The sequence below is a fragment of the Propithecus coquereli genome, unplaced genomic scaffold (genome assembly GCF_000956105.1).
Source record: "Propithecus coquereli isolate 6110/MARCELLA unplaced genomic scaffold, Pcoq_1.0 Scaffold171, whole genome shotgun sequence".
Taxonomy (NCBI): Eukaryota; Metazoa; Chordata; class Mammalia; order Primates; family Indriidae; genus Propithecus; species Propithecus coquereli.
Genome location: NW_012141747.1, coordinates 5,531,951 through 5,554,674, shown reverse-complemented (window position 1 = coordinate 5,554,674; position 22,724 = coordinate 5,531,951). Strand labels below are relative to the sequence as shown.

Below are 22,724 nucleotides of genomic sequence, written 5' to 3'. Positions count from 1 at the left end.
GCATGTGCCACCATGCCCGGTTAATTTTTTCTATGTATTTTTAGTTGTCCGATTAATTTCTTTCTATTTTTAGTAGAGACGGGGTCTCGCTCTTACTCAGGCTGGTCTCGAACTCCTGAGCTCAAACAATCTGCCCGCCTCGGCCTCCCAGAGAGCTAGGATTACAGGCGTGAGCCGCTGCACCCGGCCTCAGGCTGGTCTTGAACTCGTGAGCTCAAGCGATCCACCCGCTTCAGCCTCTCGCAGTGCTAGGATTACAGGTGTGAGCCACCGCGCCCGGCCATTGCTAGAGTTTATTTGTAACTTCAAAACTCAGATGGTGCTTTTGCCATCATTCGCAGACATACACACAGTGGCAAAAATCTGAGTCACCCCATGTACGTGTTCCCTCCAAGGTCTAACAAGGGGACCACTCTGACTTCTTGTTTCACCTCCCATACTGTAAGTGTCTTCTTCACAGTCTATTTGGTGTGGCGTTTTTTGAATTTGTATGCTTTTTGTTGGTGATTTCACTATATAAAATGGCCCCCAAGTGTAGTGCTGAAGTGCTGCTTGGTGTTCCTGAGCACAAGAAGGCTGCAATGTGCCTTACAGAGAAAATATGTGTTAGATAAGCTTATGGTTACAGTGCTGTTGTCTGAGAGCTCAGTGTTAATGAATCAACAATATATAGTAAATAAGACATCTTTAAACAAAAACACACAAAAACCAAGGTTACATATTGATCAGTTGATGAAACTGTTGTGAACGGTCTTGCAGGAACCTATTTCCTCCAGGAGCAATGGTTCAATATTTGCTAATTCATTGTTTGCAGTGACTTTATAGAACTCCTGTGAATAACAAGAATTGTGTCTATCTATCTGTCTCTCCATCTGTCTATCCCTCCGTCTCTATCCATCCATCAATCAGTGTTCACATTCTGGGAGGCTGAGGCAGGAGGATTGCTCGTGGTCAGGAGTTCGAGACCAGCCTGAGCAAGAGTGGGACCCCCGTCTCTACTTAAAAAAAAAAATGAAAGAAAGAAATTATCCGGACAACTAAAAATATATAGAAAAAATTAGCTGGGCATGGTGGCACATGCCTGTAGTCCCAGCTACTCGGGAGGCTGAGGCAGAAGGATTGCTTGAGCCCAGCAGTTTGAGGTTGCTGTGAGCTAGGCTGACGCCATGGCACTTTAGCCTGGGCAACAGAGTGAGACTCTGTCTAAAAAAAAAAAAAAAATCAATGTTCAGTGTTATTTTCTGGATGCCTTTCAAGGTAAATTACAGTCATCAGTACCCATCGCACCTAAACATTTTTACATGCAGATCATTAACTAAAGTTCAATATTTTATGGTTCTTGTTTATTGAGTGAGGGCAAGTACAACTAAATGAACAGATCTTAAGTATACCTTCCGAGTTTTGATAAAATCAGACTCCTGTGTGACAACCGAAAATCAGTGAGTGAGGCAAAGACCTCCATCCATGGAGGTTTATGAAGCCAAAGTTTGAGGATGCACCGGGAAAAGCACAAAGCACAGGAGCGTCTGTGATCCGTGCTCTCTAAACAGGGATGTGGGAACTCAGTATTTAACGGGGGTGGGCAGACAGAAAGAAAAAGGAGGAGGGGCCTGGGCAGTGACGCAAATGGTTACATTCTTGCCAGACTTCAGATAATGCCCAGAAAAATCTACGTTTTACATAAGATAAGGTGAATGTCAGAAAAGGGGAGTAAAGGAAGAATCAATTATGTAGATGTCCCTGGGCAGGTTGGAAGGATTGTTCTGCACCTGGGCAGATAAACTTGTAATAAAGTTACAACTTGCAGGTCGTTGTTTATGGGAGGCCAGCAAAGAATTTCCTTATGAATGGTCTGTGGGGGCAGTCGGTGTAGATGCCTGAGGCCTTTTACCTTTCCCTGGGCATCTGGCTAATGCATAATGTTAATAACAGCTACTCATTTGGAAGGTGTTGCATGACTCGGCCTCCAGGCCTTTTTACAGAAGGGGTTGGGGGGGGGTCCAGAGATTTTCATTTTCCTCTACCTGTTAACCCAATCCCTATCAAGATATAGGACATCACCATCACCCCAGAAAGTTGAGGGTAGACAATTTTAAGTTATCCATCTTAGCAGATATCTACCTAAATATCCCTAATTCCTCCTTCTCCTGATCACACACCTCGTTTTGTTTAATAGCTGTATCAAAGTTCACTACGGAGTTAAACCCTAATGTATTTAACCAGTTCCTCCTTGATGGATATACATTAGCTTGTGCTTTGTAGAAACGGGGCAACAAAGGCAGAGGGGCAGGGCCAGGGGAACAGCTAAGTGTGAGGGGAAAGAATCAGTGGAAGGCAGGGGGCAGGGCTAATGAAGTGGGGCTCCTTTGATAGGCAAAACTTGTTCCAGCTGCCTAAGGGCCTTTGCGCTTGCTGTTCCCTCTGCCGGATAGGCTCTTTCCTATGCTTTTTGAAAAGTTGTTCCTCCTCATACTTCAAATCTTGACTGAAGTGCTAGCTCCTCAGAAAGTGACCATTTTAGCTACAGCGACCTCTTCTCTCTCTTAATATTGCTCTACTTACTTTTTTTTTAATAACCTTGACCTCGATCTGTAATTGTTTTTGTTTCTTTCTTTGTTTATTGCATCCCTCCCCCTCCTTAGAGTGCCATCTCCGGGACAGCAGGGAGGGAACCATGCCTGCCTTATGCATCCATACCCCTAGCACTGCACCCGAAACACAATAAGAATTCGACACGTGTTTGGGAAATGAATGGATGATTCCAGGTGCTGGTGTGTGGGGACCAGTTGCGGTGTCACAGCGTCCGCACAGGGGCTCTGAAAAGTCAGAGGGGAGTTTGGGACTCCTCGGTATATGCCCAGCAAGCTGCAGCTCCTCTCCACGTTGACTCTGGCATAAAGCAAGCTCCGCACCGCAGGCGGAGGCCCTGACATGCCTCCAATCCCCGTCTGAACCCGCAGGCTTTGGCGAGGCGCAGGGGCGCGCAACCCGCGCGGGGCAGCGGCGGCGATGCCGGACCCCGCGGCGCACCTGCCCTTCTTCTACGGCAGCATCTCGCGCGCCGAGGCCGAGGAGCACCTGAAGCTAGCGGGCATGGCCGACGGGCTCTTCCTGCTGCGCCAGTGCCTGCGCTCGCTGGGCGGCTACGTGCTGTCGCTAGTGCACGACGTGCGCTTCCACCACTTCCCCATCGAGCGCCAGCTGAACGGCACTTACGCCATCGCTGGCGGTAAAGCGCACTGTGGCCCCGCCGAGCTCTGCGAGTTCTACTCGCGCGACCCCGACGGCCTGCCCTGCAACCTGCGCAAGCCGTGCAACCGGCCGTCAGGCCTGGAGCCGCAGCCAGGGGTTTTCGACAGTCTGCGCGACGCCATGGTGCGCGACTACGTGCGCCAGACGTGGAAGCTGGAGGTGAGAGCGCGGGGTCCGAGGCGGGGCCTGGAGGGGAGGGGCCGGACAGGGCCGTGGGGGGGACGTGGTTCGTGCGGGAAGCGGGAGAGGGAGAGGTCATCTTCAGCGGCCAGTCCGATTTGGAATCTGGAGGGGTGTGGCCCTGGTTGGGGGCAGCATCTGGGAGGACGCCTTGGAGGCAGGGGCTCCGCAGTGGCTGTGGTGCGGTCACCTTCCACAGCCTGACTGATGCTGTGGTGCGTTACTATGCCAGACAGGAAGGTGGAGGGGCTCAGGCCTGGAGAGCGAGAGGCTTGGACTGGGGTCAGGGCGGTGCGCGGGGCGAGGGTGCACCCTCGGGTAGGATGGCATCTGGGACGATGGCTGTAGTCTTCTACAGCCCGCGTGACACCGACGACGCTGCAGTGGGCAACTACCTACCTCTAATCTCCAAGCTGGAAATGCGCTTGGGGCGGGGCTGGAAGGTGGGTCTGAGGCGTGGTTCCTGCCTGGATGGATTGGGGCGGGGACTGTGGAGATGACGGAGGCTGTCCTCAGCAGTCTGCACAGCGCACCCTAGGGGCGCCTGGGTGGGGTGGGGGTGTCTTATGGGACAGGGCGATCGGAGGATCCTGGAGCTGGAAGGGGGTTCCTGTGGCAACCTACAACCCTCCTCGCCCCTCCTTGTCTAGGGCGAGGCGCTGGAACAGGCCATCATCAGCCAGGCCCCCCAGGTGGAAAAGCTCATTGCCACGACGGCCCACGAGCGGATGCCCTGGTACCACAGCAGCCTGACGCGCGAGGAGGCCGAGCGCAAGCTCTACGCGGGGGCGCAGACCGACGGCAAGTTCCTGTATGTGGGGCCTGGGGCCTGGGGCTTGGGCGCGGTGTGGGCTGCGAGGGGTGTGCCTGTGCTCACACGTGCGAAGGAGCTTTTGCACGGGAAAGTAGGCGCAGTGACTAGGAGAGCCTCTGTAGTGGTCGGCCTGGGTTGGAATCCAGTTTGCGCGACCAACTGGCTGTGGATCTCTGGCGAGTAGCTGAACTTGCCTGCTTTCAACATTTACTGAATACCTACTGTGTACAAGTCACTGATGACATGGCAGTGAACCAGACAGACACAAGTGCCTGTCCTCGTGGGGCAGGTAGAAAAAAAAAAGAATAAAATATGGACCATGTCAGATGGTGGTTAGTGCTGTGTGTGTGCAGGAGGGGAGGACGTTGCGATTTTAGATTAAGAGGCCAGAGGGGGCCTTTCTGAGAAGCCGACTTTTGAGTAATGAACCACAGGAGGTGGAAAGTGAGCGGAACAGCTTTCAGGTGGAAGTGTGCTCCTGGCAAGCAGATGGCCAGTGCAAAGATCAGGAGGCAGGGATTTATTTGGTGTATTCGAGAAACATGGAGGAGGCCAGTGTGCCTGGAGCTTAGTTGGTGAGGGCCAGAGTGGGAGGAGAGGAGGGCAGGGAGGTGACTTTGGCTTTTACCCTGAGTGATGTAGGAGCCCTGGGAGGGTGTTGAAGCAATCCCTCTAACTGTCCTGTAGCTGACAGCAGTACCTACCAGGGGCTGTTATAAGGATGACATACGTGTAAAGCAATAGTACAGTATCTGGCATGCATGAAAAATGTATTCAGTGTTAGCTCTTTTTTTCTTTTTAAATTTATTTTTGTTTTCCACTACCGTGACTCTCAATTAGCTCTTATTATATGTGGGTGAATATGTGTTTGTGAGTTTATTATTGTGAAAGAATCTCTAAAACTATTTAAAAAACTCTTTCGGGTGTTTGAAAGCCCTGCTGGGGCTGCTCTTTCTGGCTTGGACATGGGTTCTTTTGTATAATACATGTCATCTGGATGTCAGCTGAGGCCACTCTGGCCTTCAATTGTAGAGAAGCTTGGTGCCTGCCTTTTTCCAATGACCTCAGGAAGTCCGGTGTTCTCCCCCAAGAAATCTGTGGGACAGTTCCTGGGGCCTCCCTTCCCATGAGAGCTTCTTGGCCTGAGACCCTGCGCAGCGGAATCCTCGTTGTCACCTACCTCTCCTAGGGCTGTTCCCTCTCCTAGGGCCAACCCACTGGCGGAAATGACCACTTTCCTTGATTTCGGCACCCACGTGAGACCTATGCACATTGCCACAGGTCTCCCACAAGATGCATTTCCCTCCCCAAGATTCCGTTGTTGTCTCATAAAATAATTTTTCACCCTATCTTACAGATTTCTGTAAATTGGAGTGAAGTTTCCAAGGCTTACGAGGGAGCTCCCGAATGCATGTTATAGATAATGCACAGCTATAAGGATGGCTTTTGAACGACTTAAGGCTGTTTTCTCCAAGAGGAAGCCTTTGCATTTGTGTCAGTTAGCTTTGCTGTGGAACAAACTGCCCCAGGAATTATTGGCTCAAAACAACAGTTTATTACTTCTCATCATTCTGTGAGCTGCTGAGCAGTTCTGGTTCGAGTCAGCTGGGCTGGGACCAAGTAGGTTGCCATGGCCAAGCTCACGTGACTGGCTGTTGGCTCGGTGTGATGGGGATGAGCTGTTGCAGTGGTGTCGTCGTGCAGCGGCCCAGCCTGGGCTTATTCACGTGGCGGTGGTGGCAGGGTTCCCAAGAACAGTCAGAGAGGCGTGTTCCGGTACACAGATGCTTTTCAAGTCTCTGTTTGTGTAATGTCACTGAGGTCCTACTGGTCAAAGCAAGTCACATGGCCAAAACCAAAGTCACTGTGGGATCGTGGACTCCTCAAAGGGGAGGAATGAAGGCAGCCATTGTGCGAACAGACTGTCATGGGGTTTGAATAAGGGGGCCACAATGAAGGTATAGGCAGCTTAGGCATGGGCATGTGGGGCTTTCTTTCCTTTGGACTGTCAACTTGAGGCAGGACCTGCCTCTGGTGCCTCTGGAGACTGCATCTTCCAGGACATGGCAATGGCGGCCACATGTTCCCCACCTTCGTCCAGATGCTGCATCCCCCCACCCCCTGGTGTGACACTCGCTAAGACGCCGCTACCATTCGGTCACACGTCTCACACACATCCATATCCCTGTCGCCCATGTGCACGTTACTCCCGAAAGTCCAGGGGCTCCCCCTGAGCTGGACACACGAAGGGAGATTCTACAGCTCTTCCTATTGACAGAGCCAATTCTTTCTCCTGTCTCTGCTTTCTCCTTCATAAAATGTAAACCCATCTTCCTTTGGTGTTATAGTCTGGCTTGCTTCTTTGGTTTCCCCTCAGGTCTCCAGTGTAGCTTTTCAGCCCCCTGGTCTCTGCTCTTCTGTCCCGATTTTCTGCTTTTCTTCTCTCCCTCCCTCCCTTCCTCTGACTTTCTTCCCCATGTTGTACTCACACACAGACACGTGCAGATAATGACTCCGCCACTCCAGTGGTTTTAAAAATTCCCCCCAGATTCCCTAAGGCCTCTTGGCAGTATGGAAGCATTCTGGGGGTGGGAGAAGTGAGTGGAGGGTGAGCAAGTGGGATTCTGAGCCTGCATTCTGGCTTCAGCAATAGCAGAGTCTCAGCTTTGATCTGTTTCCTATCTTAAGCTTCCAAGTAGGATGTGATGTTTTACAAAGAATTCAGCTGCCCAGAAGGAAAAGTTTGCAAACTCTTTGCCTAACACAGCAGAGTTTATGACAGGCTTGGGGTTAACCACTGTGTTGAGATAAGAGGAAACTCAGGAAAACCAGGGCCACCAATTTTGAGCAGCTGTGGATGCTTTGGACATCAAACTAGCTTGACGTCTCCAAGGCAAACAGGGCCAGCATTGGCAGTGGGGAGGTGCAGCTGGGACAGCCAGGCTCTGGGCACAGCAGAGAGATGGAGGCTGGCAGTGACATGGAAACAGTCAGAATAGTCGTAATAGCATTATGAACAGTGACTTATTCTAGGGAAATGTCAAGAGACCAGGAGCAGGACTCCTAGAAAATTAGATAAGGCGCGCTTTGGACAGAAATTGTTATAAATTCTTCTTGTGGTTCCTGTAGTCAGTAACTGCTTTCTCAGCACGTGCTTAGTCGGGGGCTAAAGTCAAAGCTGTAGCAACAGACTCCCACGTGGGGTGGGGTGAGAGGAACATCCTGGTAGATCATGATGGGTGGGACAAGCCCAGAGCTGGTTAGGGTGTGATGGAAAGACACATGCCACTCAGGCTTAGAAATAAGACCAGGACCACACTTACTGCTGAGCATGGTTCAGGGCTGCTGAAGAATGGAGGGAAATGTACCTAAGGCTGTGTGTGGCAAAAGTTGGCTTTGTTTCTTTGTAATTGGCTGTATTTTGGGGTATTGGTTGATTCAACTCGAAAAGAAACTTAATCCCTGGAAATGATCTTCAAGAGTACATTGTCAAGTGTCTCTTAACCTCTTCCAGATCACAGACCCCTTTGGGAATCCAACTGAAGCTAAGCCCCTTCCACAACCCCCAAAACATATTTACCCCAAAGACTTTGCAGACAGTTACACGAGATCATGGTTGGAGCCTTTTTCAGATCAAGAACCTCTGATTTAGTCCAGTTCTCTCATTTTACACATGAGGAAACTGAAGCACAGAGAGAATAAGCAACTTGCTCAGGGTTACACAGATAATCTGTGACAGAGTTGGTGTCAGTCATAGGTAGCAATTACCTGTAGAATCAGAAATGGGTTTGGATCCTGGCTCCGTCTCTTACCAACTGTGCAGTTTAGATAAGAGACATAATCTTGTGCTTCGGTTTCCTCATCTGCAAAATGGGGATAATAATAGTCCCTCCATGGTAGGGAGTGCTGTGAAGATTACAGGACAGATATGTGAAAAATTTAGAATGAATATGTTAATAAATGACAGCTCTTATTTTTTATCACCACTATCAGGTTCTATATATTATTTTAAGAGTGGAAATACAAGTTGATTTCTTAGCCTGTACCTCTAGCTTAAGTGCAAGTTTGAACTGCAAGAACAAAGAACTGCCACCGCCTAGTGGTTTTTTGGTAAATAAAGTAGAATTTGTGGCAACAAAACATATACGGTGATAACACCAATGTCTTAGCGTGTATGGTTATTATCCAGGAATTAGTGGCTGATCTCTTAGGAACTCACATGTCTACAAACAGAGTGTATCAGTTACTCATTGCTGTATAACAAACCACCCTGAAATGTAGTGGCTCAAAACAATAGTCATTTATTCACTCTTGATTTGCTTGGCAATTTGGCTGATTTGGTTGGCAATTTGGGCTGAGTTCAGCTGGGTGGTTATTCTGCTGGTTTCTTGAGCTCGCTCATGTGGCCACAGCCAGCTGGGTGGTCTATGATGGCTTCACTTACATGAGTGGCAGTTGGCAGGCTCGGGTGCCTTGGTCCTCTTCCATGTGGTGTCTCTATTGGGCTAGTAGGACTCATTTCCATGATGGTTGCAGGGTTGCCAGGAAAAGCAAGAGAGGGCAGGCAGGCCTCAATGCTCAAGCATTTTTCAAGCCTCTGCTGTGTCATGTTTGCCAATGTCCTTATTTGCCAAAGCAAGTCACATGGTCGATCCTTTATTCAGGAGATAGATAAATAGTTGATGGGAAGAGCTGCCTGATATTGTGGCTGTTTTTTCCCCTACTGTTCCATACAGAAATTTAAATAAACAGAAAGAGAAGGAATTATTAGTTCCAGAATAAAGAATGAAAGAGACAGACAAGCAAGAGAGGAGAGAAGAGGGGAGGGGAGGAGGTTTGCTGTTTGCTGACAAGCAGCTTGGTGTTGAGTGTCTGTTGCAAGTTTAAAACTTAAGGTTGTTACCCTCAGGAGGTGTTTTCATGTCTCAAAGGACAACTACTCACTAGAGACCATAACCTCCAGGCTAGCCCACCAGTCTAGCGATGGAAGTGATTTTCTCTCTGTGGGACAGTTGTGTTTTTCAGTTTATTGTGGGGTTCTCCTCCTTGCCCTTTGGTGTTCCCTCATCACCCCCACCCTGACTTCCTATATTTTTGTGTATCCCCAGACTGCTGTGGGCTAGCCTGGGAACTAAACCACCCTTCACTGTGCTGTTCTTTGGGGAATATGCTGTCAAGGAATGAATGGGATGGTCACAGCTGCCCCTCTGCCCCTCACTCAGGGGATATTTCCCTGTTCCTTTGGCCTAAGGAAGGGACTGATTGCAAGGTGGGCCTACATCTGTCTTGCTCACTACCCTATCCCTGCTCTTGGAACAGTGCCTGGACTGTGGCCGACACTCAGTAGATATTTGTCCAGTGAATGAACATCCCTGGACAGGGCACTTTGGAGGTTTGCACGTTGGAGGGCCCACTTGCAGGCCATCAGTCCCTGAGATCTGTGGTCAGAGCCTCCAACTTCCACAGCTCTGAGACCCCCCCACGGCCAGCTGCCCCCCCCAACTGGAAATCAACACTGAACCCCAGAATAGAGCCTCATGCTAGTGACTCAAAACAATACTGTTTTGTGGGAGATGTTGACTGGTTTCACCAGGGGATTTCATGCAAGGGTGCCAGTGTCTGACTGTGTGTGTGTGTGTGTGTGTGTGTGTGTGTGTGTATGTGTGTACTCAGGGCTCGTGGGAATGGGTAGACAGGTTCTCACCACACAAAGGCACCAGCTTGGAGGGGTTCGATTCCCATCATAGACATGGAAGATTTCTATATTTATTTTGACAAATTTTTAGCAGAAGGCAACTAGGGGTCTCATTTTATTATGATTACTGGTCAGTCTATTGTAATGAAAAGGTGACTTGTTCTGATTTGCACAAAGGTATCTTGTGAGCTGGTCATGGAGTTGTGCTTACCTGTGTGGGTCTTTGCATAGAGGTGGCTTTCTCTCCCCAAGAGAATGGTCTTAAGTGCCCCTGTCGAAGGCTGTGTGTCTGCCATAGATGGCCAAGTATTCCTCCATGGTTGGCCAAGCATGTGGCCAAGTGTACCCCTCAATGGCTGAGGGTCCCTGGTAGATGACTGTGTCCCCCAGTAGATGCCAAGTGTCTGGCTATGGACAGCCAATTATTCCACCGTGGGGGACATGGGGTTTCCCCCCACCATGGCCGAGCCCCCATGGGTGGCTGAGTGTCTGGCCATGTAGGGCTGAGTGTCAGTCACTGTGGGTGGTCAAATATTCCCCTGTGAATGGCCGCCTGTCTGCCCTTGGATGACCGTGCCTCTCCCTGTGAACGTGGCTGTGGCCCTCCCACACCTTCTTCACCCACCGGCTGCTCACCAGAGGTCTGGAGGCTGAGCAGGGCCTGGCCTCACTTTCCCTAGTCCTTCCTGCTTTTCCATGGGGCCCTGGGGTGCAGAACCCATAGGGGGTGTGTGTGTGTGGGAAACAGACATAGGAGGGCCCCAGGTGGCTGCTGGGGTGACATCCCTGCCCTGCCCCTCCAGGCTGAGGCCCCGGAAGGAGCAGGGCACGTACGCACTGTCCCTCGTCTATGGGAAGACTGTGTACCACTACCTCATCAGCCAGGACAAGGCGGGCAAGTACTGCATTCCTGAGGGGACCAAGTTTGACACGCTCTGGCAGGTAGGCCACCCGCCATCCTGTTCTGGGGGAGACTCTGTGCTTAGATGGGGCTGTCAGGCTCCTGGGGAGAGAGGAGCCCCTGCCAGCCGCCCGCTCCCCGCAGCTGGTGGAGTATCTGAAGCTGAAGGCCGACGGGCTCATCTACTGCCTGAAGGAGGCGTGTCCCAACACCAGCGCCACCTCAGGTGCGTGGGCAGGCAGGGTGCGCTGGGCAGCAGGGCTGCAGGAGACCCACCCCCACCCTCACTGCCCCTTTTGTCCCCAGAGGCCGCTGCTCCCACGCTCCCAGCCCACCCCTCCACCTTCACCCAGGTGAGTCAGCTGTTCCGCAGAGTTGGGGGCTCGGGTGGAGCTGGGTGGGTGGGCTCCTGGGGGAGGCTGGCAGGGATGTGGGGTGCTGTGGAAGGGAAGAGGGTCTCCTGGGAGGGGCTGGGTGCCCCCAGCTCGGGCCTTGCTGACTGTTGCTGACCCTGTGGCCTTTAGCCTCAGAGACGGGTTGACACCCTCAACTCAGATGGATACACCCCGGAACCAGGTGAGCTGGCAGAGGTGGGGTGTGCGTGGGGCCCCCGCCAGGCTGGGAGCAGGGTCCCTGGCTGTACTGAGGCGTTTCACGTGGACCAGGTGGGCCGGGCCAGGCCTTCGGCGGCTGACCTGGCTTGCCCCTGTGCCCACACATGCCCACACCTGTCGCGCCTGCCCGTGTGCGAGTGCGTCCCAGGGCTGCTGACATGCAGGGGAGTACCGCTGGCCGCACCCGGGGCTCCCTGTGTACAGACACACATTTGTTGAGCGCCTGCCGTGTGCCAGTCACGTTCCAAGGTCACTGTGTGTGAGCTCATTGCCATCCTCCCAACACACCACATGAAGTAGTTTTGGTACTTACTCTTGTTTTACAGACGAGAAGGAAGGGAAGGTGCTAAGGTCCTGCAGCCAGGCGGGGGTGGAGGCGGGATTTGAGCCCAGGCAGACAGACTTTAGAGCCCACGTTCCTAGAACACTGCACCCAGATGCTCGCCTTCGGAGGCCTTGTAAACATGGCTGCGTGGTGTACATGTAAACGTGGGCAGGCCCAACATAGGTGTACATGTGTGAATGCGCACACGCACACCACAGCTGACCCGCTAATGATGACACATGGATACTGATGCACTTGCCTCTAGAGTCCACTCGTACGTGGCTTCACAGGGCACCCACAGCTGTGACCAGGAGTGTGTGCAGGTGCATGCATGTGAACACACACACGAACACGCATGTACACCTACATGCTTTGCATGCTCTCGGGGAGCACACCCTTGTCCAGTGCACAAGCCTTGTGGGGGCTGTGGCTGCCCTCCGCGCCCCTTTCCCCTGCCCTCTCCTTGCCCCTGAGCTGGGAGTGCATGGCTGTGTGTGTGCCCAGCGCGCCTAGCGTCCCCGGACAAACAGCGGCCGATGCCCATGGACACGAGTGTGTATGAGAGCCCCTACAGCGACCCTGAGGAGCTCAAGGACAGGAAGCTCTTCCTGAAGCGCGAGAACCTCCTCATAGCCGACATCGAACTTGGCTGTGGCAACTTCGGCTCAGTGCGCCAGGGCGTCTACCGCATGCGCAAGTACGGCTGCCCCTGCCGTGGTGGGGGCCCCGCTGTGTGGGGGGTGGAGGGGAGCAGCCCCCCAGGCCGTGGGGTGGGAGCCGGGATGTCTGCTGTCTCACGGCAGTGTGCCTGGGAAACACTCTGGGATGGGACATTGCACACTGGAGGATTCCTGGAGGGAGCCTGGGGACACCTGGGCCGGGGAGAGGTTGGCTGAGTGCAGATGCCCATCCCAGGGGCCCCTGCCCCCTGCATCGACGGGCACGACGTAGGCTGCCCTGGGGAGGGTGCCTGGATAGAGCGGCTCTTTCAGTGCTGGGTGGTTCTGGTGAGGAACTTGGCAGCCAGCTGTGCTCAGTGGACTCTCCCTGCAGCCGGGGAGGACCGAGGGGTGAGCCACAGCGCCCACCAGGCAGCTCGGGGAGGAAGACAGACAACGGGGGCGTGGGGGGCGTGGGGCCGAGCAGGGCCAAGCTCGCCCACACGCCTCCCTCTCGGGGGCCCTGCGCCGGGGCAGGAAGCAGATCGACGTGGCCATCAAGGTGCTGAAGCAGGGCACGGAGAAGACGGACAAGGACGAGATGATGCGCGAGGCACAGATCATGCACCAGCTGGACAACCCCTACATCGTGCGGCTCATCGGCGTCTGCCAGGCCGAGGCCCTCATGCTGGTCATGGAGATGGCCGGCAGCGGGCCCCTGCACAAGTTCCTGCTGGGAAAGAGGCGAGCCCCTGGGGCCGGGCCACGGGGCGGGCGGGCCCTCCGGGCAGGGCGGACACGCGCTCGCTCCCGGGAACGTGCCCACGCTGGTTCCCGCGTGCACAAGCCGGTGCACACCACCCTGTGTGCTTGCACTTATTCTCACACCTCCATGGACACGCTCGCCCACGCTCTGCACCCTCCGACACCCACGCTCGTGCCTGCCAGGCCGAGCTGCTCACCCTCGGTTTCCCCATTTGTGCCACGCGGAGATGGCAGGAGCTACCTCGGGGCGTCTTGTGAGGATTAAATGAGTCGACACCTGTAAAGTGCCTGGAAGAGCATCTGGCCCTGCCAGTGACAGCTTCATAGCTGTTAGCTCTGTCCCGGTCACCCAGGGCCACACTCGGGGCCCAGGGGATGTTGCCTGTCGTTGACGGGAAACTGAAGCAGGGGCAGCAAACCGCATTGTTTTTGTATTGCATGGTTTTACATTTTTAAAAGGTTAAAAATACCGGAACTGAAAACAAAGAATATGTGACAGAGACCGTATGTGGCCTGCAAAGCTAAAACATTTGCTATCTGGCCCTTCACTGAAAATTTCTGCAGTTTCATTTGTGTTCCCTCACGCCCCAAACTCGTCCCCTTACAGACACGGATTTTTGCACTCACTGCGGCACAGTTTTGCTAACGCCCACTCTCTCGCTGGTGCACAGGCCTTCCCGGTGTGTCCCCGGCTCGTGTATTCAGTCGTTGGATGGGTGTTTATTGGGCAGTTTCTCTGTGACAGGAACTGTCACCAGCACTTGGGATTCATCAGCAAATAAGAGAGGGAAAGCTGCTTGCTGTGTGTTCAGGGTGGAGAAGGGAGGCCATAAATCATCATGGAGAAATTTGGAGTATGGTGGAAGATGGCGCTGTGGAAACGAGAGTACAGCCGCCCAGGAGGGTCGGGAGAGCTGGGGTGGGAGGTGCAGGGAGCAGGGGACGTTTGACCAAACTGAGGGACGCTGCCAAGCACAGGTCAGGGGAGAGCACTCCCGGCACAGGGCACAGCCGGTGCAAAGGCCCTGAGGCCCCTGCCTGGTGTGGGGCAGGTTGTGCAGGGCCTTGCGGGCTGCAAGGGGGACTTGGACTTTTACCCTGAGTGAGGGGGATCCTAGGGGCTGTGAGCAGAGGAGGGGCAGGTCAGAGCTGCCCACTCTGGTCCAGGTGGAGGGTGATGGTGCTGCCTGTGTCAGGGTGGCAGAAGCAGAGGTGGGACAAAGTGGGGGATCCCGGAGAGAATCTGAAGGCAGAGCTGCCAGGCTGTGCGGGCAGCTTGGATGTGAGAGAAAGAGGAGCAGAGGGCGGCACTGTGGAAGGTCAGAGCTGCTGGAGAAGATGGGGTGGGGGAGCCGGGTGTGTGCGTGGAGCCCACAACACCCCTGACGGCACCCCATGGGTGTAGGCAGAGGTGTACATCTGGGAATGTGGCCTATGGGTGACACGTACAGTCTTGAGACTGGGTGAGGGCAGGGATTTGCCTGCTTTGTTCACGGCTGTCCCCAGCCCCATGCCCAGCATGTGTGTTGAGCACGTGGTGACGTGGCCTGTGCTCAGCTGGGTCACAGAAGAGGGCTTTGCTCCCTGGGAACATGAGCCGTCTTCTCCCTGCCCCCTTTCCCCTCTGGCCCAGGGAGGAGATCCCCGTCAGCAACGTGGCCGAGCTGCTGCACCAGGTGTCCATGGGGATGAAGTACCTGGAGGAGAAGAACTTCGTGCACCGCGACCTGGCGGCCCGCAACGTGCTGCTGGTCAACCGGCACTACGCCAAGATCAGCGACTTCGGCCTCTCCAAGGCGCTGGGTGCCGACGACAGCTACTACACCGTAAGCCCTGCCCCGGCGGTGCCCAGGTGGAGGGCGTGGGTGGGTGGAGAGTGCCCGAGCCCTGCCCTGGCAGCATCTCCCCTGCCCAGGCCCGCTCAGCGGGGAAGTGGCCGCTGAAGTGGTACGCGCCCGAGTGCATCAACTTCCGCAAGTTCTCCAGCCGCAGTGACGTCTGGAGCTACGGGGTCACCATGTGGGAGGCCTTGTCCTACGGCCAGAAGCCCTACAAGGCAGGTGGCAGAGGCGGGCAGGTGACGGGTGGGGCAAGGCGGGAGGGAGGCCCTGGTTGCTCACACGTGCCTGGCCCTGATCTGAGCAGAAGATGAAGGGCCCGGAGGTCATGGCCTTCATCGAGCAAGGCAAGCGGATGGAGTGCCCCACGGAGTGTCCGCCTGAAATGTACACGCTCATGAGCGACTGCTGGACCTACAAGTGAGTGCCAGGTGGGCGGGGGCCCAGTGGAGCAACCCCTGGGCCTGGGGCAGGAGGTCCTGGTGCCCAATCAGTGGGTGTCAACATAGCTCCACCCATGTCATCCCACCCAGAGCCCCTCACCCAGCTCATGGCCTTTCCAGCATGCAATACCTTTAGTCCCCTATGCCATGCTCAGCTGCCCAACACACTGGCCCTACAGCGGGCGACAGCCTGCCATCCTGCCTGTGGACGTGCTCCGGCATCTATAGCCTCAGCCCCACGGTGAACACTCAGCACACGGACCCGCAGTTCTCAGACAAGTCCACACTCTGCTAACTCAGGGCGTGGGATGATTCTCCAGTAGCCAGCACCTCAGGGCTCCACCAGCCAGCACTCAACGCCTGATTACCAGGCAGGCCAACCCCGGGGTCCCCCAGTACCAGTATGTCCAGCCCCACCTGTCTGGTTGAAGCCTCACACAGGGACATCCCAGCTCCTAACCCGTCAATAGCCCAACTTCCCATCAGACAACCGGCGACGCACACCCGAACTGCACCTACGCTCACATGCGACGTGTGGACACTCCAGCGCTTGTTACCTGCTGGCTGACACTTAGGACATTGAGGCTGAGACACCCCAATTGGATCAGGCCATCCTCCAACATGTATTGATCCAGTCTCTATCAGGAAACACCCAGGGCACCATCACCCAGTACCCAGAGGCCGGCACCTAGCACCCAGCACCCAGCACCGCACACGGACATCCCACACACAGGACCGTCAACACCCCAGGTCCCCCTGGCCAAACCTACCACGGTTCTCCAGCCTTCTGTTTGGTTACAGGCCACGTACTCGCACCCGATCGAGCCCGTGCTGAGCACACGGATGCCCTGGCCCTGGCACATACTCATACTTCAGCATTCAGTGTCCCAGTTCCCCGTCGATAGTTGTCACTTTGAAACCCAACCAAGTCAATTCCCTAAGTCCTCTGTGGTCAGCACTATCTAGTTATCCCGACATCCCGTATGTCAGCAGCAACACCCGAGTTCCAGCTCTCACACCCGAGAGACCTCTCCATTACCCAACGTCCCAGCACCCCAGCAGCCGGGCCCCACCGCCCTGCCGTAGCTGGGGCCTGGGGGTGCGGTCAGTGGCTGGATCTACCCCCGCAGGTGGGAAGATCGCCCAGACTTCCAGACCGTGGAGCAGCGCATGCGGGCCTGTTACTACAGCCTGGCCAGCAAGGCCCAGGCCCCCCCGGCGTGTGCACAGGGGGCTGAGGCTGCCTGCATCTGAGCCGCAGCCGCCCAGGGCCTGTGGACCCCCACGCCGGCTTTTAATCCTCTGCCCTCCACCCGTCCTAGGCCCTGAGTCTGGCAGGGGTCAGCTCAGCGCCTCTCCCTCCCACCAGCGGGGCTGTGGCGGGTGGCGTGTGAGGCCTCATTCCCTGCCTGTCCCCTGTCCTCTCTGCTGGGGGACGGTGGAAGGCCTGGGAGGGCGGGCTGTGCAGCCTGGTCCTGGGCTGGTTTCGCCCTGGGGCGCGGAGCTGGGAGGGCATTGCCTGCCAGCACCCTCCTTCCTCTGGGCCCTGAAGGGGGAAGACGTACATCCTTGGAATAAACTCAGCTTCTCTCATGTTTGAGCGACCTCATCTTTTCCAGGGGTGAGGGGAGGAGCCAGGAGAGGGGCTGGGTTATGAGAAGTGCCTGAAAGCGACTTTTATTGTTTGGGCCAAGACTGGAAATGACCCCTGGGAAGATGGGGCTGGTTTTCCCACTTCACCCTAGGAGCGTCTTCATGTGAGTGAAGGGCTGGGACAGAGTGGGGAAACTGAGGCCAGGTGGATGTGGGGGCCGAGGGGCTGTGTGCACGGCTGGATTGCGTGAGATGGGCGTGCCCCACGCTGGATGCACGCTAGCATCATCTGGAGAGATTTTAACAAACGCTGAACCCCACCCCCAGCTGGGGTCTTCATCACCTGTGCCCCAAATGCCAGTGCCATCCTGCTCAGAACAGTCCTCAAGTCTTTCTGCCTCAGTTTCCCCACATGGAAAATTGGGCTCTTGGAGCTCAGAACCCAACAGGTGGGGTACGTGGAGCCAGGGCCCTGCATTTCTTTTCTGAGCGTGCGTCACCCCATGCTGCGGCCGTGACTGGCTCCATCCTCAGCCCCCAGCCAGTGCCCTTGGCAGCGCGATTGGTTCAGGGGCGGGCACGGAGCCCGCTCGGAGCCCGCGAGAGGCAAGGAGGTTTGCTGGGGCTTCTGGGAAGGCGCTTTCTTTCTTTTGATTTGCGGAGCAAAGCCAGGAGATCTGGGACACCTGTGGCCTTTCTGTGGGCTCATGGGGGAGGGACAGGAGCTTTGACTATTGTGCGGAGCAGGAACAGCAGGCCCAGAGCCTCGGCGACACGTGAGCACATTGTCAAACCAGGAATTGGTGCTGTGACAATACTGTTAACTCAGGTACAGACTTTATTCTGACTTTACTGTTGGGTTTAATAATTTATATGTATGCTTCCAATCAGCGTATTTTCTTACTTACCTGTTAATGGACTTTGTATTCTCCATGGAAGTTTGTTCGGAGAACCCCAGTTACACAGTCAACCCCAGACACTTGCAGATTCAGCTTTGTGCATTTGCTTTGAGAGGTTTGTCATGGTTTGGAATTGTTTGGGCGTCTCCAAGAGCCGTGAGAGTGTATCTTTTATATTCCAAACAATGAGGGGACAGTGATTGCAAAGCTAAAGACATGCAGCTGGAATGACTTCGATTTGGTTCTGCTACATGACCAGGTGGAGATATTTTGTGTTTGAAATTTAGAACGGTGATGCCTTGCAAACATGCCGTATAATATTTCTGTTGGTAAATGCACGTATTAGTTTATATATGAACTACATTAATGAATTTGAATAATACTAAAATGCAAATTGTTTTTAATTGTTCATTAATTGTTCTTAATGAAAAAATATTACATCAGTGGTACAATTTAGTGGCTTCTTAAATCATACCATTTGCAGTTATTTCAATTTTATTAAAATTCATTTGTTAGTTACTGGACAATGACTTACATTATTACATAAAATATATCAGACAGTAAATACATTGTGACTATCATTTATTAAATGGTCATCATTATTTGCTTCATTTAATGCTTACTGCTGAAAATAATTTTACTTAATAGGAAGGAGCTGTGAAAAACGATCCTCTGGTTGTCAAACACGCTGGGAACACTAACAGGCTCACAAGAAATGTCTGTGAATGAACCAATGAAGGAGGGTGCAGATCCAAAAAGGTCCACCAGGTGGCACTGTTCCCCAAGCCAAGGCAGCTCAGGGCCTCAAATCTGGCCCCCACCTGCCTTTCCTCTTGGCGTCTCCTTTCCCGCCTGGAGCACGACCCCAGGCTCCTCACTGGTCTCCAGGTCCCCAGTCCTGTCCCCTGTAATATGTTCACCTTCGGGACACTTGCAGGATCTTTTCTACTAGCAGCTCTGACCAAGTCCCTTCACCCTCTTCCGGGGTCCCCTGAACGTGCCTACGTTGAGGCTTACCCCGTGGGCCTTCGCACGTGCCGTTGCCGCTGCCTGCGATGCTTTCTACCCTCATTTTACTAATGTCCACTAGGAAAACTCATATTGTACGCACAGATTAGCCCTGATTTACCTTGGGGGAAAGTTATTTAATTGCTCTGTGCCTCAGTTTCTTCAAATTGGTTGGCTAGAAAGAAGGTAAATCCAGGACAAGGAATTAGAACATCTGAAAGGCAATGGGGAGCCATAGAGGGTGTTTGAGCAGGGGGAGTGTCCTGGGATCTAAGGAGAGAAAGTCCTTCTCCTTCCTCTGCCCTGGGTGTGGGAGTAGGTGGCTCTGGCTTTGGCCAGCCAGGACCTCTCCATAGGTCCCCAGTGATTGGACCAGAGGGTCTTCCCACTCTCTGTGCCCTCCCTGGTGGTGAGGGTGCTCTGCTCCCTGGTGATCTCCCCTGAGCCCAAGCCAGCCCATGGCACCTGGTCCCTGGCCACACCAAGTTTGGGGGGCAGCGTCAGCCCTGTTAGGGAAGCTGTGAGCTGCAGGCTAGGGGCCAGGTGCCACCTTTGCAGAAGTGCCAGTGGCTCCCTCCACCACAGAGGAGCTTGGGGGCTCCAAGGGCTGAGGTGGTTCACGTGAGACTCGCTGGGAAACGGTGACAGGGAGGGAAGCCCTGCTGCAGGTTGGGACCCGCAGTAGCTGAGCCCACTGGCATTCAGGAGCTGGCGGGGGTGCCGTCTTCGGGGACCCAGCACACAGCACTGTGTCCCTTGTCTCCGCTTTTCCCCCATTGCGTCTCCCTGTCTCCCCATCCTCTCAGCTCGCTCCCCCCGCTGGTGCGGCTGTTCCTCCAGTGCCCTTGGTCGCAGAGCTTTCTCGCTCCATCGCTGCCTGTTTCTCCTGCTGCCACCCTCTCCCTGCCTCTGGCCCCCTCTCTGTGCCCGTCTCTCTTCGCCCGCCCCACCCCTGTGTCTGCGGCTGTCTCTGCTGCCCTGTCCTTGGCAGGACAGAGCCAGCTTCTCTGCTCCAGCGACACCTGCTCCTCTCGGACACCTGCTGCCTTGAGAGGGGAGGTGGGTGGCTGCGGCGGGACCAGGGACCCCGGAGCCGAGGCGGGGCGCGGAGGCTGAGTCTGTCCTGGGCCCTCCGCGTTCCTGCCCTCCCCTCGCCTTCCTCCTCCCCGCCCCGCGCCCCCTCCCGTCTCTGCTGCTTCTGTGGGTGTCCCACCCCCGCCCCACGACACCGCTGGACACTGACCGAAGGAAAATCCAAGGCTGCCACCCCCGCCCCCCGGGCCCTGTGACCCTCGGTCCTTCCGCAGCCCCTTGCCGGGCGGGGTGCGCGCGGCTCCAGAGGCCAGGAGGGTCCCGCCGCGCGGGGGGAGGTGGTTCTTGGCGGTGGGGCGTGGTGCAGGCAGAGAGTGCGGGATCTGTGGCTCCCGGGGCGGTTGAGGCTTTTGCTCTGAGCAAGGCGGGAGCCCCTGGGCTGGGCGCGTGCAGGGTCCTGCGCAAACGTCAGCCGCCTGCCCGTGGCCCTGCGTGTCTGCCGGGCCCAGGCAACGCCTCGAGAGGCTTTCATGTGCCCCGAGCCTTCCCTCCGTGAGAGTGCAGGGCCCCGAGGCTCCACTGCGCTCCCTGGACCCCATGAGACTGTGGCCGAAGCTACGAGGACAGCCCTTCCCCAGTGCTTCCTGGGCAGCCTTCTGAGCCCGAGGGGGCATTTTGAGGCTGGTAGAATAGTTGGCCTGGAAAGGGACCAGCCTCTGCCCAGGCTCCCTGGTGTGAAGGAGAGAGGCTGAAGGAAGCAGATCCTGATACCTGCTTACACACCTCTTGCGACGGGCAGCTCATTCATTACCTCTCAAGGTGGGTCTGGGCTAGTTAGTGAGCTGTAATTCTTAGAAAGGTTTTTCAAATGCTGACACCAACCTGGACTCTATTCCCTTTTTCATGGTTCCAAGACCACAGAACACACCTCTTTCTCCAACATCTCACTCCTGTGTCAATTGTGTGCCTGTTCTGGAGGTGTGTGTCATGGGGGACGCAGACCCACGGTGATCACCACTGGCATGGTGGCAGCCCACTAGGCCCTGGGGGTCCAGAGAGGCTAGCCAAGGCTGAGGGGCCCCAAGAGGGGCCAATCTTGTGGGCTTCCTGTAGAAGGGGACACCAAAGCTGAGTTCTGAAGGATGAGTGAGATTTGGCTGGAGAAGAGGTGAGGCGTGTCCCGGGGAGCAGGCACGGCATGCGGACGGAGAGGTTTTGAGTGGCCGAAAGGGTTATGTTGGAGGTGGGCTGCTGAGGCCAGCAGAGGGAGAATGGGGGGCCTGGCGCAGTGGCAGAGGTGGCTGACAAGTGACATCCTCTTTGTTTCCTGTTTCCTGCTTGCTGGTCAGGAAGCAGCTGGCACCCCCACCTTCCAGGTACATGGCCGTGTCCTTCCTAGCATTGAGTTTTATCATTTAAAAAACCTTTTTGAATTTCAGGCGGGAAAAATCATATCTCATTGTGTAAATTAAGAAAAATCAGCATTTCTCTTGTGAGAGGTGTGGTTGAAGAGCGTTTTCAGACGTGCTTCGGCCCCGCAAATGCCACATCCTGCCCGTGAGCATCGCAGAGAGCCCCTGCGTCTCAGGCGGGTCTTGTTTGGGCGCCGCTGCCCTCTGGCCCCCGGGGAAGTGGCGACTCAGCCTCCTCTTCTCCTTCGATTCATCCTTTGTCCCTTCACCGTTTCAGATTCCTCTCCTCTCTGTTGGAGGCTGGGATCCCACGTGCCTATAGCTCTGCCCGTGTCTGGGGTGTCTTTGAGCTCAAATTAGAGGCCTGTGTGGCCCCAGGAAGGAGTCCACGTGCGACAGCTCTGACGTGCAGGGCGCCTTGTACGCACCACTTCCCATTTAATTCTCAAAACATCTGCCTGTGGCGGGGACGCGAACACATTTTCCAGATGAGGAAGCCGAGGCTGTGAGGGCTTAAGACACGCACTCAGCGTCCCAGGGCTGGTATGTGAGGACGGCTGCTCCCCTGGGCTTCCCGGCGCAAACTCCTCCCCAGACGTGGGCATCTGTGAGGCGAGGGCTTGCTCGCTCTGTCGCAGAGAGAAGCTGCTTGTCCCGCCCTGCCAGTCAGCCCACGGAAGCCCTGTTTCTTACCCAGGAAGGGGCTGCGGCGTTCGGCTCAGCACCAACGTTACACTTCGGGAAGAGAAAACAGAAACAAGGAAGAGGGAGAAGAAAAAATACACATCCATTCTCCTCAGACAACCAAACTCCTGAGTTACACCTCGGTTCTCATTCCAGTCTGCCGCTAAAATTCCATGTGATCGAGTTAAATCCCTTCTCCATTCTCCCTTCGATTGAATTTTTGTTTGTTATGTTCTTATTTTTGAGACGGTGTCTTGCTCTGTTGTCCGGGCTGGGGAACGGTGGCATCATCAGAGCTCCCTGCAGCCTCAAATTCTTGGGCCCAGCCTCCCGAGTAGCAGGGACTATAGGCACCCACCACCACGCCTGGCTAATTTTTCTATTTAAAAAAAATTTTTTTTATTTCAGCATATTTCAGGGGTACAAATGTTTAGGTTACATATATTGCCTTTGCCCCACCTGAGTCAGAGCTTCAAGTGTGTCCATCCTCCAGACGGAGTGCACTGCACCGATTAGGTGTGTGTATACCCGTCCCCTCCTCCCACTCCCACCTGCCCAGCACCCGATGAATGTTATTACTATTATGTGCACTTAAGTGTTGGTCAGTTAA

General features: G+C 54.8%; 1 protein-coding gene across 1 annotated transcript in view; it reads left to right on the top strand.

Moving 5' to 3' along the window:
- Positions 1-16,881, top strand: part of ZAP70 (zeta-chain (TCR) associated protein kinase 70kDa) — a 23,666-nt gene extending 6,785 nt beyond the window's left edge. Inside the window, exons 3-14 of the mRNA XM_012641863.1 lie at positions 2,961-3,411; positions 4,083-4,243; positions 10,745-10,883; positions 10,987-11,068; positions 11,149-11,195; positions 11,367-11,418; positions 12,286-12,478; positions 12,978-13,184; positions 14,839-15,031; positions 15,121-15,261; positions 15,351-15,463; positions 16,617-16,881. Coding sequence (XP_012497317.1) covers positions 3,010-3,411; positions 4,083-4,243; positions 10,745-10,883; positions 10,987-11,068; positions 11,149-11,195; positions 11,367-11,418; positions 12,286-12,478; positions 12,978-13,184; positions 14,839-15,031; positions 15,121-15,261; positions 15,351-15,463; positions 16,617-16,740 — 1,854 coding nt within the window. The 5' untranslated portion in view covers positions 2,961-3,009 and the 3' untranslated portion in view covers positions 16,741-16,881. The remainder of the gene's footprint in view (positions 1-2,960; positions 3,412-4,082; positions 4,244-10,744; positions 10,884-10,986; positions 11,069-11,148; positions 11,196-11,366; positions 11,419-12,285; positions 12,479-12,977; positions 13,185-14,838; positions 15,032-15,120; positions 15,262-15,350; positions 15,464-16,616) is intronic.
- Positions 16,882-22,724: the final 5,843 nt, after the last annotated feature.